Source organism: Mizuhopecten yessoensis, unplaced genomic scaffold, assembly GCF_002113885.1.
Source record: "Mizuhopecten yessoensis strain PY_sf001 unplaced genomic scaffold, ASM211388v2 scaffold1923, whole genome shotgun sequence".
Taxonomy (NCBI): domain Eukaryota; kingdom Metazoa; phylum Mollusca; class Bivalvia; order Pectinida; family Pectinidae; genus Mizuhopecten; species Mizuhopecten yessoensis.
Window position 1 is genome coordinate 384,724 of NW_018404289.1, and position 19,483 is coordinate 404,206.

The following is a 19,483-nucleotide window of genomic DNA, read 5'->3' on the forward strand; positions in this document are numbered from 1 at the left end:
CCTGTAACGGTTCAGTATTCCGACTGTTTACATGGACCCCTGTTACCTTGTATATATGTCATAGGTGTACATGTGTAGGTGGAATGGATAAATAAAGTAAACATAGTCTGGCTCCAGGTAGGGCTGCACATTATGTCTGGTACAACTTGATATCTGATTCAGAAAGCGATTTGATGACTATAGGTCTACAATATACAAACAAAGCATTACTGGCAATAATGTCTGTATGAACATGTCATAATCAGTGTTGACTTGATAGAGAGATGTATGTACCAACAGGACAGATACCAGGTAGGTTTCCCTCCACCAAAACACACCAGGGTTATAGCTCACCTAGGCATGGTATTTCTGTATAGTTTATATTTCACTTAGAAATAGACACTGCATGCATATGTGTTCATAAATTCATCTTAGATACCTTCAGTGTATGATCTTTGCAAGTTTGACACAATTCACATAACCATCAAATTGCTGTGACATAATATCTTAAGTGTTAGATTTTATCTAACACAACAAATATTTGTAATTTGAAAATTGTAGTTATGTTTTTATGTTGACTCCCATGTTTACACTATTTAGTACAAAAACTGTAATTGAAGACTGCAGTGGATCTTTTAAAGCCAACATGTGACTATCTGATAACCAGTCTGTGTTAGGGTGATCGTATTACGTTCATATGTTGGACAGGACAGTGATTTTACTCGCCCACACCTACGCAGTGACCTAGGCCTGTACATAGCATTTATACTTTTTTGAAACCTAATCTTGTTTTTAAATTGTTTAAATAGTTCAAAAGATAAATGTGTTGCCTTTACCACACTCGTGTCTTTTGGTGTAATGGGTCCAATTCTAGGTTTAACAACTGTTTATAATCACACCAGTATTTATGTATTGAATGTGAATTAATTCTTGACATTTCGTCAGATAATGCATGTTATCTCATACAGACATTACAATGGAACTTCCTTAACCCTTTCACCCCTATGTAACTTTAGTAGACTTTACCATGCATTGATCTGGATGAGTCCATTTTGGTCTACAGTGGTGAACGGGTTAATCTGGACACTTTTCTTCCCAGGGAAAAGTTTACAGATTGATAGAAACAGAGAAAAAATGTATCTTCAGGGTTTCTACAAAATGCTTCACTGTTAACCAGAAGAAATGAGATAGATGTTGTATTACTTGTTTGAAATTGTTGATATAGATGTACATGGACACTCACTATAAAAAAGGAAACTAAAGAGTGTCATATAAAACAAATGAAAAATAATGGTAGTTTGAAATATATATTTATCAAAGTATTTTCCTAAAAAGAATGTACTGGTTTTCTAATAGTTGTTATTCATGTCCATTTCGCCTGTTAAATACACATGTGCCAGAAATAACATACGGTAGATGGTATCTCCTAAATTGTAATTATGTAAACAAAAAATATTTAAACAGACCATATTGTTTTAGTATTCAACCTTATAACCACACCTAGATCTCATTCTGCCCTGTACTCTACCTAAAGAAGGAGCATGTCTCACGAAAATGTCTGCATACAGTTCAGTGCAATTCTTGAAAAAAAAAAATGAAGTAAATATACCTATTTAATTTAAGTGAACTTTCATCTTTTGTCTTATATTTGAATGTTAATTTACTTTGCTAAACTGTTCTTCAACCTTTGGAGAAATGAAAATGGGAATGGTATGAAGGAATGCATGTTTGGCTACAATACTCCCGCTCTGCAAGTGCTTGTTTTATTGGTGTACTTATATGGTTGAATACAATAGGAGGATATCAGATATCTACCTGTCTGTTTGATTGTATTGTAATGACTTTGTATTCCATTCCAAACCTACTCCCTCACTTTCAGCCTAACTAAGAACAGATATGGACAGACTGAACTCCAGAGAACCCCTTTGGGATGTGCCTTCCCGCAATAGGACATCTTATGCTCAGATGACACGATTTGCTGATTTAGAGTCCTTTAATCCTATGGCTGTCATAGGTGGGTTGGATAACTCCCACTGCACTGTGTCTAGCTGGATTAAATATTTACGTTGTAGATATTGTACTGGTCATATAATGTAATTCTAAATAAGATGTGATTTGATGGGATTATTGATGTTCACCAATAAAAATGCCATAATGAAGTAGTTCCTTTACTGAATTGAGTTATGAAAAGGTTTTTATTATTGTTTTCACTACCAATGTGTTTTTTACCTTAAATTTTTCAAATTTTCAAATTTTCATAAAAAAAAAGACGTTAGAACCCCTAAATATTCATTCTAAATTGAAGTTGATTGGGGTAAAATTTGTATTCCTACTGGTTCTGATGTAACCAACAGAAAAATATTTTAGTTTTTAAATGTTATGTCAGTAAATCATTTCACAATTTCAGCTTCTGTTCTATCTGCAAACTTAATTTTATTATGTTACAGATAAGTATTATGTAACATGTTGTCCCAGAATTAACGAAAAACTTAAAAAACTGTTTTGATCATTACAAGTTCTATTTTATGATGACTGATAAGTAATGTCAGTAATGTAGTTATTTTCCGATACTCGTACAACTTGTCAGTTATATAAAGTGCATGTACTAGGTCTTGACTTTCTGTTTTCTTCTCTCATCTTCTGACTTCATATTCATGCATGCATATCAATAGAATTCCATGTATGTGTAAAGTAACGCAGATTTTATAATCAAATTAATGTCCTTAACAGAGCTTTCATTTATTCTTGTGTATTCGCATCCAAGATGGTAGTAAACCTCTTAACTTTGTAATTGAATTGTAAATTCATTTCATATATATACTTTAAAATGTGGTTAACATGCCTAATTTCTGGTGTATTTATGTATTTTAAGTTTTACTGGTGATGCGGAGCGCAGCCAGTAACACAGATATTTGCGACAGTATAATCATGATATACCGCCGCAAATCTCAAAGTACAGTAGGGTTAACGCTGTTACCCTTGTCCGTAGTCGATAAAACCAGAAAAAGGAAATGATGATTTAAGATGTTTTTGAGCATTTTCTTTAAAATCTGGATCTTTTTGACATATATTGGTGACTTCAGGAATATCCAAAGTTAGGCGAAATAACAACTTCCCTTTTTTGAGGTCATGCTATTGTTTGTGCCACAATGCATGCTGTGTGACCATTTTGGTTGTGATTTTTTGTTGAATTTTGATAGATTCAAAATTCAGTCCTTTTGAAATAGCATTTAAGGACATGGACACAGAACTGATGACTAAATGTATTATAGAACATGAAAGTCCTATCCCAGATATGAATATTTGATTTTAATACCTCGAGCATGACCAAGGAATAACCTTGTAGAATTTGGTTTGACTGCAGGGATCCTTATTTGCTATTTTGTATATATATATGTGACCTCCAGTCTGATGTTGGTTTGCAATGTTCTAAGTGAAATCAATTGGATCAATGTTGATACAATATCTTAAATCTTTGTAAGCTGTAAGCTGGTGTTAGCTTCTGGTATATTGGACTTTCTATAAGATACCTGTTATTCTATTAAAATTGTTCAGATAATTCCAGGAACATCAAAAAGTCAATCATATAAATATTTATATGATTCCCTATTAGCCTAGCATAAGCATTAGTCAGTACCAAGTGCAGGTACACACAATGTACATTGAATGTCAATCGTGTTCTTTAACTCACGCCATGGAACATGTTAGAATTTTCAAAATAATTTAAATAAAAAGTACGTATTTTGGTCATTGGAATATTTGTCTGCAGGGGTGTGATATGATCACGATCTTTCTGTAAAATGATGTGTAAAACAACTTTTGATACAGCTCACAGTGTGTTTGATATAGATTTTATACAAATGATAGATCTACAAAATGTAGCTGCATCACTACTAAATATGTTATAAGCTGAATCATTTGAATTGTTGACATGTGTATCACAGCGATAGCCTTCTCAAAAGTGGGGTCGCAAGCAAATGCACTGGTTACTGATCTAAAGGGGTCGTATGATAGAGATATTGATAGGTTAACACAAAACTCCTTACCATAATCTGCCGGATGTGAGATTTCTGGGCCCTTCTAGCCAAGAAAGGCAAATATTGACAGGATTATCAGCTAATTTCCTTTGGCTGTGTGCTTGATATGAATTGTATGATAGCAGTATTGATCGACTCTTGACCCTTTCTACTTTAAAGGTTAAGGTGGCACACCTCACATATACATGTACAGTGATTTTACTGGTTGTAGAGTATTTCAATGCAATTTACAATGCAAAATTTCAAATATAAAAATAGGACCATGCAGTGATACTGAATAGTAAAGAGCAGGTTTGTGGATACTGTGGACAGATTATATATTAGCTACAGGTGGGATATCTAGAGCAGGTTTGTGGATACTGTGGACAGATTATATATTAGCTACAGGTGGGATATCTAGAGCAGGTTTGTGGATACTGTGGACAGATTATATATTAGCTACAGGTGGGATATCTAGAGCAGGTTTGTGGATACTGTGGACAGATTATATATTAGCTACAGGTGGGATATCTAGAGCAGGTTTGTGGATACTGTGGACAGATTATATATTAGCTACAGGTGGGATATCTAGAGCAGGTTTGTGGATACTGTGGACAGATTATATATTAGCTACAGGTGGGATATCTAGAGCAGGTTTGTGGATACTGTGGACAGATTATATATTAGCTACAGGTGGGATATCTAGAGCAGGTTTGTGGATACTGTGGACAGATTATATATTAGCTACAGGTGGGATATCTAGAGCAGGTTTGTGGATACTGTGGACAGATTATATATTAGCTACAGGTGGGATATCTAGAGCAGGTTTGTGGATACTGTGGACAGATTATATATTAGCTACAGGTGGGATATCTAGAGCAGGTTTGTGGATACTGTGGACAGATTATATATTAGCTACAGGTGGGATATCTAGAGCAGGTTTGTGGATACTGTGGACAGATTATATATTAGCTACAGGTGGGATATCTAGAGCAGGTTTGTGGATACTGTGGACAGATTATATATTAGCTACAGGTGGGATATCTAGAGCAGGTTTGTGGATACTGTGGACAGATTATATATTAGCTACAGGTGGGATATCTAGAGCAGGTTTGTGGATACTGTGGACAGATTATATATTAGCTACAGGTGGGATATCTAGAGCAGGTTTGTGGATACTGTGGACAGATTATATATTAGCTACAGGTGGGATATCTAGAGCAGGTTTGTGGATACTGTGGACAGATTATATATTAGCTACAGGTGGGATATCTAGAGCAGGTTTGTGGATACTGTGGACAGATTATATATTAGCTACAGGTGGGATATCTAGAGCAGGTTTGTGGATACTGTGGACAGATTATATATTAGCTACAGGTGGGATATCTAGAGCAGGTTTGTGGATACTGTGGACAGATTATATATTAGCTACAGGTGGGATATCTAGAGCAGGTTTGTGGATACTGTGGACAGATTATATATTAGCTACAGGTGGGATATCTAGAGCAGGTTTGTGGATACTGTGGACAGATTATATATTAGCTACAGGTGGGATATCTAGAGCAGGTTTGTGGATACTGTGGACAGATTATATATTAGCTACAGGTGGGATATCTAGAGCAGGTTTGTGGATACTGTGGACAGATTATATATTAGCTACAGGTGGGATATCTAGAGCAGGTTTGTGGATACTGTGGACAGATTATATATTAGCTACAGGTGGGATATCTAGAGCAGGTTTGTGGATACTGTGGACAGATTATATATTAGCTACAGGTGGGATATCTAGAGCAGGTTTGTGGATACTGTGGACAGATTATATATTAGCTACAGGTGGGATATCTAGAGCAGGTTTGTGGATACTGTGGACAGATTATATATTAGCTACAGGTGGGATATCTAGAGCAGGTTTGTGGATACTGTGGACAGATTATATATTAGCTACAGGTGGGATATCTAGAGCAGGTTTGTGGATACTGTGGACAGATTATATATTAGCTACAGGTGGGATATCTAGAGCAGGTTTGTGGATACTGTGGACAGATTATATATTAGCTACAGGTGGGATATCTAGAGCAGGTTTGTGGATACTGTGGACAGATTATATATTAGCTACAGGTGGGATATCTAGAGCAGGTTTGTGGATACTGTGGACAGATTATATATTAGCTACAGGTGGGATATCTAGAGCAGGTTTGTGGATACTGTGGACAGATTATATATTAGCTACAGGTGGGATATCTAGAGCAGGTTTGTGGATACTGTGGACAGATTATATATTAGCTACAGGTGGGATATCTAGAGCAGGTTTGTGGATACTGTGGACAGATTATATATTAGCTACAGGTGGGATATCTAGAGCAGGTTTGTGGATACTGTGGACAGATTATATATTAGCTACAGGTGGGATATCTAGAGCAGGTTTGTGGATACTGTGGACAGATTATATATTAGCTACAGGTGGGATATCTAGAGCAGGTTTGTGGATACTGTGGACAGATTATATATTAGCTACAGGTGGGATATCTAGAGCAGGTTTGTGGATACTGTGGACAGATTATATATTAGCTACAGGTGGGATATCTAGAGCAGGTTTGTGGATACTGTGGACAGATTATATATTAGCTACAGGTGGGATATCTAGAGCAGGTTTGTGGATACTGTGGACAGATTATATATTAGCTACAGGTGGGATATCTAGAGCAGGTTTGTGGATACTGTGGACAGATTATATATTAGCTACAGGTGGGATATCTAGAGCAGGTTTGTGGATACTGTGGACAGATTATATATTAGCTACAGGTGGGATATCTAGAGCAGGTTTGTGGATACTGTGGACAGATTATATATTAGCTACAGGTGGGATATCTAGAGCAGGTTTGTGGATACTGTGGACAGATTATATATTAGCTACAGGTGGGATATCTAGAGCAGGTTTGTGGATACTGTGGACAGATTATATATTAGCTACAGGTGGGATATCTAGAGCAGGTTTGTGGATACTGTGGACAGATTATATATTAGCTACAGGTTGGATATCTAGAGTAGGTTTGTGGATACTGTGGACAGATTATATATAAGCTACAGGTTGGATATCTAGAGTAGGTTTGTAGATACTGTGGACAGATTATATATTAGCTACAGGTCGGATATCTTGATCAGGTTTGTGGATACTGTGGTCATATTATATATTAGCTACAGGTGGGATATCTAGAGCAGGTTTGTGGATACTGTGTACAGATTATATATTAGCTACAGGTCAGATATCTAGATCAGGTTTGTGGATACTGTGGACAGATTATATATTTGCTACAGGTGGGATATCTAGAACAGGTTTGTCGTTACTGTGGACGGATTATATGTTAGCTCCAGGTGGGATATCTAGAGCAGATTTGTGGATACTGTGGACAGATTATATCTTAGCTACAGGTGGGATATCTATAGCAGGTTTGTGGATACTGTGTACAGATTATATATTTGCTACAGGTCGGATATCTAGAACAGGTTTGTCGTTACTGTGGACGGATTATATGTTAGCTCCAGGTGGGATATCTAGAGCAGATTTGTGGATACTGTGGACAGATTATGTATTAGCTACAGGTGGGATATATAGAGCAGGTTTGTGGATACTGTTGACAGATTATATATTAGCTACAGGTGGGATATCTAGAGCAGGTTTGTCGATACTGTGGACGGATTATATGTTAGCTACAGGTGGGATATCTAGAGCAGGTTTGACTACCCAATGGGTATGTTTTAGAGAGATGGTAGCTATAGATGGATGGTCTATGATGCAGGTTTTACCATGTTATATGGAAGAAGTAGATACAAGTATATCTAAGCTTTGGTTGCTTTCAGTTAGCATTCTTAGTCAATAGGCCAGGGATGTCCACTGGAAATACAAATTCCACAAAGCCTACTAGCACTTCATGTTGAATTTGTCAATTAGACAGAGTATTTTGCAACAGATCGGTGATTCTTGCCAAAGAATCCTACATGAAAGTGGTTTATTATTAAGATAGCTCTATGGTGTTTTTTTAAACTCAAAATAATTTTTAGGACATACATATGGTCTCCATTTTTGTGACTTTTTGATTTTTTTTGTCCTGGCTATAACTTCTGACTTGCTATAGATAACTCAAATAAATTCAAGGGATATATGTTGGTTATCAAGTCACTATGTCACATACCACTTTAGGGTCTGTATACCTAAGGTCAAGGTAACATTGAGTTCAAAGGTCAAATTCTTTGCCTGGGCCATAACTTACTGAAGATAAGCTCAATGAAATTGGTGGTATATATATGATTTATATCAGATGACAAGGTAGTGTTTTTCAAGCCACAGTTGGGTCAATACACCTAATGTCAAGGTCTTATTGAGGTCAAAGATCTAATTCGCTGTCCATGCAATAACTTCGGACTCGTTGAAGATAGCTCCATACAATTTATATCAGAGATATATGTAGGATGGCAAGGTGGTGTGCCACTAACACAATAGCTAACTGCTTTTGTGTCTGTACAACTTGGGTCAAGGTCACACTAACTTTAAGATCAAATTTGTTGTCTTAGCCATAAATTCTGACTCGCCTCATATATTCACATATTATTATTGAATGTAATCAGTTTTCTGAGGTAAGGACACAGTTATTCCAAGAAGATACTATAGTAGGGAAAGTTTTGTGGATTTAATTACATCATCTAATGTTACAATTGTAAGAAATCCAGCAATTTATGTTTTCAAGGCAAACGAGATCAGAAATAATATTCTTTTTAATAATTAACTATGGGCGACTGGGTATTTATTCTGTACGTGTTTCTGGCAACTTTATCCTAAATTCTGTATTTTTGTTACGCACATACTCAAATCGTTAAATATTTATTTGATTCACTGTGTAGCATTGGTTAATGGCATCGAGAGTTATCTCCCATTGATCACATTTGTAACACAGCGGTTTTTAGGTACAAACTTTTAACATTATTCAAACAATATGTACTCTCTCGATTGCTATGAAACATGAGGTAATGGATATCTGGTTGCCTTAATATGGGTAGTTTGAAAACAAGTCCTTGTACCTGTGGCTGTATTATACCAATTACAAATATATTTCTTTGTACATGTTCATGTTCCACGCCATTTTGTGGATTGTTATTTTGTAATGCACAAAGGCATTTTTGCCTATTGCTTAATAAAATATATATATACATATAGCTCAATGAAATTTAAGGGAGATATATAGGATGGCAAGGCATTGTGCACAACCACAATTGGGTCTGTATGCTCCAGGTTATGGTCACATTGAGTTCAGTAGTCTAAGATATTGTCTTTGCCGTAATTTCTGACTTGCTGAAGATTATAAGCTCGATGATTTTTAAGGGAGATATGTAGGGTGGAAAGGTGGTGTGTCACATACTACTTTGTTGTCTGTTAGCCAAAGATAATCAATCAGTGTTACTGATTTCTGGTTTTGAAAATGATATACAGTAGAGAAAGACAAAGATATCACTATCATGCACCAGAATATATGAATGTTTGTAAATGAAAACAAATCAGAAAGTTCTGATCTTATGTCAATAAACATGCATGGTAAGAAATATTAAATTTTGAACAGCAACAGCCATATAAGAAAAATGGGACAGATGTTTTTTTCCAAAAGAAAACATCATTTCCATGTAATACTCAATTATATGGCATGTGCACATGGCTGACAATTGTCATGACTGTAGTGCTGCATTTGAAATGTGATCACGGGAAAATTATTCAAGTTTATCCCAGTAACCGTTCATGATCGCTGGTGGCTGTTGATAACCTTTGGAGACAAACAGACCGTATTCAACCATCAAGCCAGATAGGTCCAGATGATACAGGCCATAAACCAGGACAGATAAATCACAGGGTAAAGTGCAGTGTTTGGAAAATAGGGGAAATGTTTGGATTGTCTTCTGTACACTACCACATGTTTGGTTAGTATGGGTCGTAGACATACAGGTGTGTCACTTTGTATCCATGTTACGCCTGTTTTTATTCGTTTGTTTGTATTCTACAGATGACCTTGATGATGTAAGGGTAGAAGTAAGGAATGGATCAGAGGATCAAGAGAAATCCTCCGAGGTCAGTCCTAACGGCACTGGGGTGGACAGGGATGACAGTGCAGACGAGGAGGACGCTGATACACAAGATAAAAGTGTACAGGTAAGGTTTTATGACAACAGGTATGAAACAATGATAAAACATGACATGGTCTCCATTTAGAGCTTTATATAGTTCTATAAGCAATTCTGGAGAATAATGTGTTTTTTTACAATTTACTTTTTATTTCAATTTTTAGTTTGTTTTAATGAATTTATCATTCAAAGTGCACGATTAAAATGTACGTAGGATGTACATTCTTGAATGTTGTCAATTTGTAGCATGTCAAATTAGATTAGATAGGTAGATTTTTTATCTCCTGTGGATGATAAGTATTCAGATAAATGTTGTACAAGTCTGTCATTCTCTTGCAATTGTGTGTCTCTTACATAAATATATAGATTTTGATGCACGTTATTTTGATTCAAGAGATGATGGTATATAAATGTCCTTCAGATTTCATGTCAGGATAGCATTCTTTATAAAATCTTTTATTTTTATGTATCATTAATTTAAGTATACATATAATACATTTCAAATTGATTCTCCCTTAGTTACTTACAAGATTGCATGACTTGTTATACAGAGTGTGTTATTTACACAATGACTTGTTATACAGAGTGTGTTATTTACACAATGACTTGTTATACAGAGTGTGTTATTTTCACAATGACTTGTTATACAGAGTGTAACACTATGGAATGCTATTAGCTGTGTCAGTGACATATTTCAGTGTTGTATGTTTAATTGTGACCAACAGAAAGTTTTCCAAGACCTAGATGTACAGGTAAAGCCAGTGCTTCAGAACTTGTGTGTTTTTATATCTTTTATATCTAAAGCTGCCTAGTCTCCTGTACTGACATGTACATATGCATGTCAAATCTGCAATCCAACAGGATACACAGTATTTGGTTTTCGTCAGCAAAAATAAGACATCTGAATTTTCATCAAGGATATTTTTCCGATTGTTTATATATATATAGGAAGTTTGTCATTGGCATTTTAATTTTCAAGTATATGACTCCTATAGTATATATGTAGAGTGAAGTTTGTTGTTGCATGCGCTAACATAGATCATGTTCTTTAGCTACAGAAATATAAAAAAAAATACACATATAACTTTAGTTTCGTCTACCAATGAGAAAATGTGATATCAGTATTGTACTTATCCTCCAATAATAATATAAGCCCACAGGACAAACACACGATCTCGGACTCTAAGAATGAGGACAGTCTTATTACAGGGCAATAAAATTGCTTTTGTTCGCATTTCTACAAAACTGCAAAATGTATATGAGAGGGCTTATTTACAGGCATGGGCTTATTGCTGGACAAACACAGTTCATGTATTATGATTTATGAGGTCAATAGTTATAAAGGAAAATTTACAAAAAAATATCTAATTCAGTTCTGTGTAAATTGACATTAAACATGAAATAATTGTCTGTGTTAAACCAATACTGTGTATCAACTAGGATCTCCATGGTTACTCAATATCTGAAAGTCTTTTGTTATGATTATACTGCGAGATGGTCTTTTTCCTTTATGCATGCTAGTCTGATTCTTCGTGTCTTTCTATAGGCGTCCACTGCTCCAGTAAGTCTGAATGTTTTATATAACTATAACCAGGCTGCATTACAATGCTTTAGGTGGTTAGGGGCTAGAACAATCCAGGTGCAAATTAAATGTGCTAATAAAATGTCAGTTCTAACCATAATATTTCAGTCATGGTCACCATATATGTCCAGGTTCCAAGATCATGAAACGGTCTTAAGTCTTAGAACACTCATAAATTCATCACCAAATATTTATGGAGACTTGTGGAAATAATTATAAAACCTACTTCGGTTTAGAAATAACAAATGACTTTGTAACCAAAATCAATCCCCATGTAGGGACCGGCGATACAACGCTGTTTTGAATACAAGGAATCATATCCTTTGTTGCCAGACAGATGTCAATTTCTCAGTCATAATCAGCTGCCATTTAGTCATAATGCTGCAAAAATGAAGACGTTAATGTCTATGAACAATGACATGAAACAACAACAAGATTGGTTCACGGTTACTTGATTATTTCTTAAATCAGTTACGCTTGGTCTAAAAAATACATTGATAATCCCACCATTTTGTCATAGGTGCAGGGGTGAGTCTAGTTAGGACATCTGGTACGAATTCTGGACCGGAGTTGTGGTACGGAAAGTGTTAATGACAACCAAAGTATGAATGTAAATACTGTACAAAAATAGCAGCTGATCACTCATTTGTAGACATGGTGCATTATGGGAAGGATTTAGCTGGCTGTCGTCATTGGTGTGATGATTAACATTATTAATAACATCCCATACTAAAGTATGTATAATCTAATCACATAAAAACTAGATGTTCCATGTGCTGTCATCATGTTATGAATGTTATGAGTCGATGTGTGTAGCTAGTGTATGTGCTTGTCCTTTCAAGAGATCCGTTGACGTGAAGGTAAGACAAAGTACACCGAGCGTTTCTGATAGAACTTCTATAGATGGCTTGGGAGTTTTGCTTTTGATACATTCAGAAACACCACTGATATTTTCTTGATGCACAGTAATTATATAAATCTACACCTGGACACATCAGACACACTGAACAAGGTGAAGATGTCTCCACTTATTAAAAACAAAACTGTGATTATTTCTATACTGATTGATGACATTGCAAGTATTTTTCAGCTTTCATCAAAGTTCATATCCTGAAGTGATTTTCTGGTGACTGAGAGTTCAAGCCTTGATAGGGTTTTCCTTGGTGTTCAGATAAACAAATTTTATACACAAAGTCAATGTGAAGGTCATTGGTATTTAACTATCGTCATCCATATGATCATGATTTAAAATACAGATACAAATAATACCTAGACTTTGTAATATCTACATAGAATTAGGTATAAAAAGCCACACAAGTCACAAGTAAGACTCCCTAAAAGACATCTAAATGAAGAAGATGTATGTGTAATTATCACTGCAGATTGGTGTGACGAGCCCGCACACTTCTATTAACAGATGACCTACTAATTATAATCTACTCTAATATGTAATAAGTACAGTGTAGTACTGTAGTTGTCTCGTGCCAGATTTTAAGGATCCCCGTACCACTGCCAACACTCATAAACATGTATTGGAAACTGCTTTTTTCCCCGACATGACTATATATATTTAGCTTTGATAAATCATTTCTGAAAAGAAAAACATATCTTGTGGGACTTTCATGAAAAAACAACAAAAATGAAATAAACAAATATAATCAACAACAGTGATCTGTGTGTAAAAATTGAGTAGTGCCCGACCAGGTTTGAACTCTGGACCTCAGATTGTTATACTGTCACTCTAACCAAATGAGCTACGTATACCTGATCAATGGAAGTACCCTGGCTTAATTGCGCTACAGTTATATCCAAAATAAAATTAAAGGGAGGTTACTGTATATACGAACGTTTCTGTGTTTTGCCTGCAGTCGGACAGGGATCCTTAAAGCAGTAACTGTTTTATGTCGTAAAGTTACGGTTTAGTCACATCCATTGATAAGTGAGACTGAGAACCACTATGAGCTCAAAAACAATAAATGTCAGTCATGTTAAATAATAATGTTGATTTAAATTTGTGTTAATACTTTATACATGTATCATGTTTACAGTGTTTAATGGTCAACCTTAAATATAGAAAGTCCGGACTGAAGGATTAAATGTAATGGTTGATTTTCCAGGTTGTTGTCAATATTTATGTTACCTGTATTCAGTAATATATCTGATGTAGGACAGTAATTATAACCATAAGTGTCAACTTCCTATACTCAAAAGGGCTGGTCTCCCTTTTGTTGGGACATTTTGAACCTTTTTGTAGCATAATTTCGGTAAATAATATAAAATATATTTGTGAATTTATATATAATACAGATAAGAAAACTTTCACTAATTAATGATAAAAGCTGGTATGAAAATATGCAAAAGATGGAAAGTGAGGGAGAAATTCTTCACAAAAGGATTACAAAATATTCTTTGAAGTTTTTAACATCTCTCAGATATCAAGTCTTCGACCTACCACAAAACATTATTAACCTCAGCTGAAATTTCCTTGATTTACAATGTTATTTATGATGTAGATGTAGTACATTTTTATATATGCTGAGCTAGTTACTACTATTTTATCAGATATGTCTAGCATAGTTGCCAATATTTCAAGTTTTTAAATTAAACTGCCACCATTTAACTTGTTCTCTAGCCTGAGTTGTATGAAATCAAGAGTCTCTCTTCAAAGAGGGACAACTCTGCGAGTATAGTTTAGAGGTGAACTTCAGTAGAGGGTTATATGTTTGGACAAGGAAAAAGTCTTGTGACAATAATGTGTGGTGGTGTTTAGTCGCTTTGATTTTCCATTCTTACCAAACACTGATCAAAATATTAATGCTTTCACTCATCAACCTCACCTTGTCTGTTCTCTACCACTGGTTGTAGACCAGTGGATCAGATCCTCAACCTCACCTTGTCTGTTCACTACCACTGGTTGTAGACCAGTGGGTCAGAATTGTTTCCTTTTCAGTGTAACATGTGTTCTAACAATTGATGTACATTGTTTTGTTTTGGAAATGCTGTTTTTTTTTACGTAAATGTACTTTTCACATTGGTTCTTATGGTTCTGTGATTTTCTGAATTACGCTTGACTATATCACTGATCATATTTGATCACCGTTACATTTCCTTGGATCAGATCACTTGTCTGCCTGATAAATCAACCTCTATGAAGAGCATCCATCAGGATCAAGTCTACCAATTTTAAAACAATCTATTAACTGTGTTCTTTATATATACATAGTGAGGTAATGTTCAAGTTCATTATTTGTTCAATGAAAACCTAATTAAAGACTTGCTTGTCCAATATTGTGATTGAATATCAGCACAAACTTCAAAATTATTGTTACTGTAATTTTTACCATGTTCTGTTTGCAGGCCATTAAGTTCATTTTGCAATTTCGTTAATTTCAGGGTCGAAAGCTGTTTTTTAAAGATGGCCACCGTCGTATTGACTACATCCTGGCATACACTGTGGAAGAGGATGGCAAGCCAGAAGATGTGGAGGAGGCTCGTCTGGCCCGGGAAGTGTTCGAGAGAAATCTTGTGGGCGAAGGGCTGCAGCTTGAGTATGATCAGGTAATAAAAGATAAAGTAGGTATGAAGAGTAAAGCGCCAAGTTGAAACTATTGAAGAATTTTCAAATTTGTTTTCAGGAAAAAATGTTATTTTTGTCATATAGATTGTTTGTAAGACATTTAGATTATCGTTTTGAATCTTTATATACCCGAGGCCAGATGCATCTTAAATTTGATTTTTTTCATATTAAGCTATGTGTCTTTCATGCTTAGATAATCAACACTAAATGCATATAATATTTACCAGTCCAGTACACTTCTTATTTTAAAGTTATAAAGTTACTAGGGCTTTTTAACGAACTTTTATCATAAGGTTTTGAATACAACCATACTGATGAAGTATGTGTGGTTTTAACATATTTTAAACTGACCGATGAAACATCATGTTATGTTTGTAATACAGAGGGAAGGTGAGGCTAAGTATGTGAAGGTTCACATACCCTGGGAGGTGCTGACCAGATATGCAGAGATCCTCAAGGTCAAAGTGCCGGTCAAGAAGGTTAATATATGTGTTTAACTCATGTATTCTTTTAATTGTTCAACTGTATATGTAAAATAAAGCTTTTCTCTCTGCCAAATCAAATAAGGTGAAACTCTAAAAGTGTAAATTAGTAGAAATGGTAAAGAGTATTTTTTCTATAGTTTCCTGTTACATATTGTGCATGTTCTATAAAATAATACATAAAAAAGTATTTAAAAAACCATAAAAAGACTACCTCCTCTTAATAAGATTCCCAACAAGTTAATCTAAAGGAACAGGTTAATTGGGATGGGGACTTGTAAACTACTGAATAATTATATTGTATACACAAATCCCTGGGAAGATGGCCCCCTCCTACTAAAATGTGCATGATGTATGTATAATTATACTAGTTTGGGACAGGAACATATCTACCACTACATATAGTATGGGCACTGCATGACCAGATCTCACTAATCACATTGGTGTACACGATAGGTATCCATGTATTTCTAAACATCAAATATTAGCACATTGAAAATATTCATATAATGATTGTATAGGAGCTTGATAAATTAAATGGAACAATTCATTCATAAAGAATTTAAACAAATTTTAGTTTCAAAAGTTGCTTCTGCAGTAAATCTTAGATAAATTGCTTTGGTGTGGATTCACACCTGGGGTCAGAAGTTTGCAGTTAGCTGATTTCAAATTGAGGCATAGTACATGTCCCATTATATTTCTGTCCACTTTGTCTTTAAATGGTTACACTTTATAAAATATGTTTTGTTAAATAATATTTTTAATGTGATGATAACAGTGCACAATGATATAAATGAATTAAATGATGAATTAATTAAACTTTGAATGTGATTTTCATTTGGTAAGATTTAAATATAAATATAAATATACACTGAGGTACACTTGCAATGGAATGGACAGAATTCATTATGGGGATGATTATATATCTTAAGGCCATTATATATGCTTTTAACTAATGATATAAGCTTATCACAATATGACATATTCATGTACTGGGCAATAGTGCTGTGTTTTGTAGCTATTCAGTAACTTGTTGTCTGGGTTTACGGCATAGTATACAACGGAGAGTGGTTCTAGGCATTAAACACTGGCAAAGATTTCACCAGAGTAGCTAAAAAACACAACACTAGAAAAGTATTATCAGTATTACATGTATTATTCTAACTATTCTAAAATAATTCAATAATCCCTTTAAACTTAAGCACAAATGAATTCCTCATATAAGCTAGAAGCTATGTGAGAGATCTAAATACTTGTTGGACATAATTGTGATGGTAAAAATGAATGGTGTCATATATAGGCTTAGTCAATACAACAGCCGACCTGACTATCAAGGCATTGTAGGCTTATGCTGTTTAAACATTTATAAAAATGATGCTAAAAACAGTGATTTCAAAATACTTATCAGGAGGACACTGAAGCTGTAATAATATTTTACATTTCATTACCAATAAAGATGCAGGAACGTGTGATTTTGTTCTAGGATGAAAAATTCCAAATTATTCAATGTTTTTTGTTGTTGTTGTCCAATTATATTTGAAGCGTTTAGAATTTGTTGGAGATTTGACGGAAATAATGGTAAATCTGAAGGTATGCCTACCTAGACCTTAGCATTAGTGAAGTGTGGTGTGGCAAGGAGCCATTATACTGTGGAGGAAGGTCATTGGGAACCAGCACAGTATTGGTATATCATTATGTATTTCTGTGCTCTAACACTAAATATCTTAAGTCAAATTTAAAAAAGTCCAAGTGGGTTTCTTTAGTAGGAATATAATTGTGGGCACTGGGAAATCATTTACCAACATACCTCAATGACATATATGCATGTGTGCTGGGAGTGGTATTTTGGTGTATTTTCCTCCTGGCAGTAGTGCAGTTCTGATGCTGACTTTATAGTGCTACCTCACCGAAGTACCATTGTCAGAGATAACCAGCACATTGTTCCACCCAGTCACATTATAATTTATACTGACTACGAGTTTAGTGACGTACACAGTGTTTAATCAGGTCCCTGCTACACAGTTGAGAGCACACTCAGTGTTTCTGTCGGTCTGTCCAACCATACAACTACCTAGTTTGACTCAGTGTTAATTTAAGCTTACTCTAATACTAGACTTCCAACAGTCATCGTACTTTGTATGTAGATACATCTTCCGGAGTATTACTCTAATACTAGACTTCCAACAGTCAGCGTACTTTGTATGTAGATACATCTTCCGGAGTATTACTCTAATATACATGAACCAAATATAGGTCACTGACCTATATCTGCTCTCCATCAAAATGCAAGTCGAGACATATATACGTGTTGTAAGATAATTTCTAGTTAATATTAGGTGTATGTTGAATCAGTATCAAAGAACAGAACTTAAATATTACATATGATTCTAGCCATGGTAAAGGGAGACAATTCAGTTAACATGGTAGCTGTGTAGAGGGGTTAGAGAGGGGGATACTGTATTGTACTGGTTCCCACTCACACCACAGTAATGGCCGATTGTTTATATATAGACAAGAGGAAAGCACTTTAATAGGACATGTCCATATATGGCAAATCTGTTTTCATATTGTTGTGGGAAATTGATATATTAAAGTTATAAATTAAAACAAATATTTGTTTTTGAAACTACTCAGGAATTGAAATAATTTATTGAAATAATTTATTGAATACGATTAAAAAGAAATTATTTAATTTTGTGCAAAAAATAATAATTTCTTTTTAATCGTATTCAATAAATTATTTCATTTTGTACGAAATGTGTTTGTCATAGACATGTCCTACTACTAACATATACTAACAAATATGAAAACATTGCATTTTCAGGAGAGAATATCATTTGATATGTATACACAGCTAATATTACCATATATTATTTTACAAACACGACATTTGCACAACCATTTTGGGATTTATCAAACTTACGGTTTATCACATTTTGATTTCTGTATCCTTATAAAACGTTAAGTGTTTCCTGTGTATATTAGAAAACAGGTGTAATTATACCATAGTTTATTTGTTGATTTTCACATTTTCATTTTCTGAAAAGAAAATTTCACAGAGAAAACTTAAATTTGCACACATAATCTGCCAGATAAGGCATTGGAATTCAGATAATATATTGTGGAGCCATAAATGTGTAATGTGGTAAAAAGCATCAATATAATATTTAGAAATGCCATAACTTTGATGTTGTATAATACAACACATGCAGTTATTTGGGCCACTATATGGCATAATATGTCTAAGGTTCAGAAGTAGTAATAACATTTTCCTGCCATGGGACTAAAAGAAGAAAAGTTGGATGATACAGGCCATTTGTGCCTCTTTTTACTTTTATCTCCAGTTTTGTAGCAATTGTATTTTCTTGACAGCTGTGAAAAGCATAACTTTGAAACAGAAATCTAAATGTTGAAAAATCATAGTTTCCCTGTCATGGTAAAGAACATAAATGTATGTATCTACAACTAACAAATGTACTTTTTACCCATGCTTTCCTGTGGACTGGTCGTCGCTCACAGTCATTCGTGTTGACCAACATACAGAAGAAGTATGCAAAGCTTGAGGTCAGCTATTTACCATGCTTGTACATAAGTATACACCTTTAATAGACATACATTGTATTACTGGTACTAACCTGCTTGTTAGGACTTAGCCCTTGCTAGTAATCCCCCCACCCCCCACCCC

General features: G+C 34.8%; 1 protein-coding gene across 1 annotated transcript in view; it reads left to right on the forward strand.

Annotated features, from left to right (window-relative positions):
* The window catches only part of LOC110442806 (anoctamin-1-like), a 50,955-nt gene that overhangs the window by 7,719 nt on the left and 23,753 nt on the right, over positions 1-19,483 (forward strand). The window contains exons 4-10 of the mRNA XM_021486608.1: positions 10,040-10,185; positions 10,883-10,909; positions 11,704-11,718; positions 12,582-12,599; positions 15,133-15,297; positions 15,700-15,795; positions 19,318-19,362. Of these exons, the coding sequence (XP_021342283.1) occupies positions 10,040-10,185; positions 10,883-10,909; positions 11,704-11,718; positions 12,582-12,599; positions 15,133-15,297; positions 15,700-15,795; positions 19,318-19,362 (512 nt within the window). The remainder of the gene's footprint in view (positions 1-10,039; positions 10,186-10,882; positions 10,910-11,703; positions 11,719-12,581; positions 12,600-15,132; positions 15,298-15,699; positions 15,796-19,317; positions 19,363-19,483) is intronic.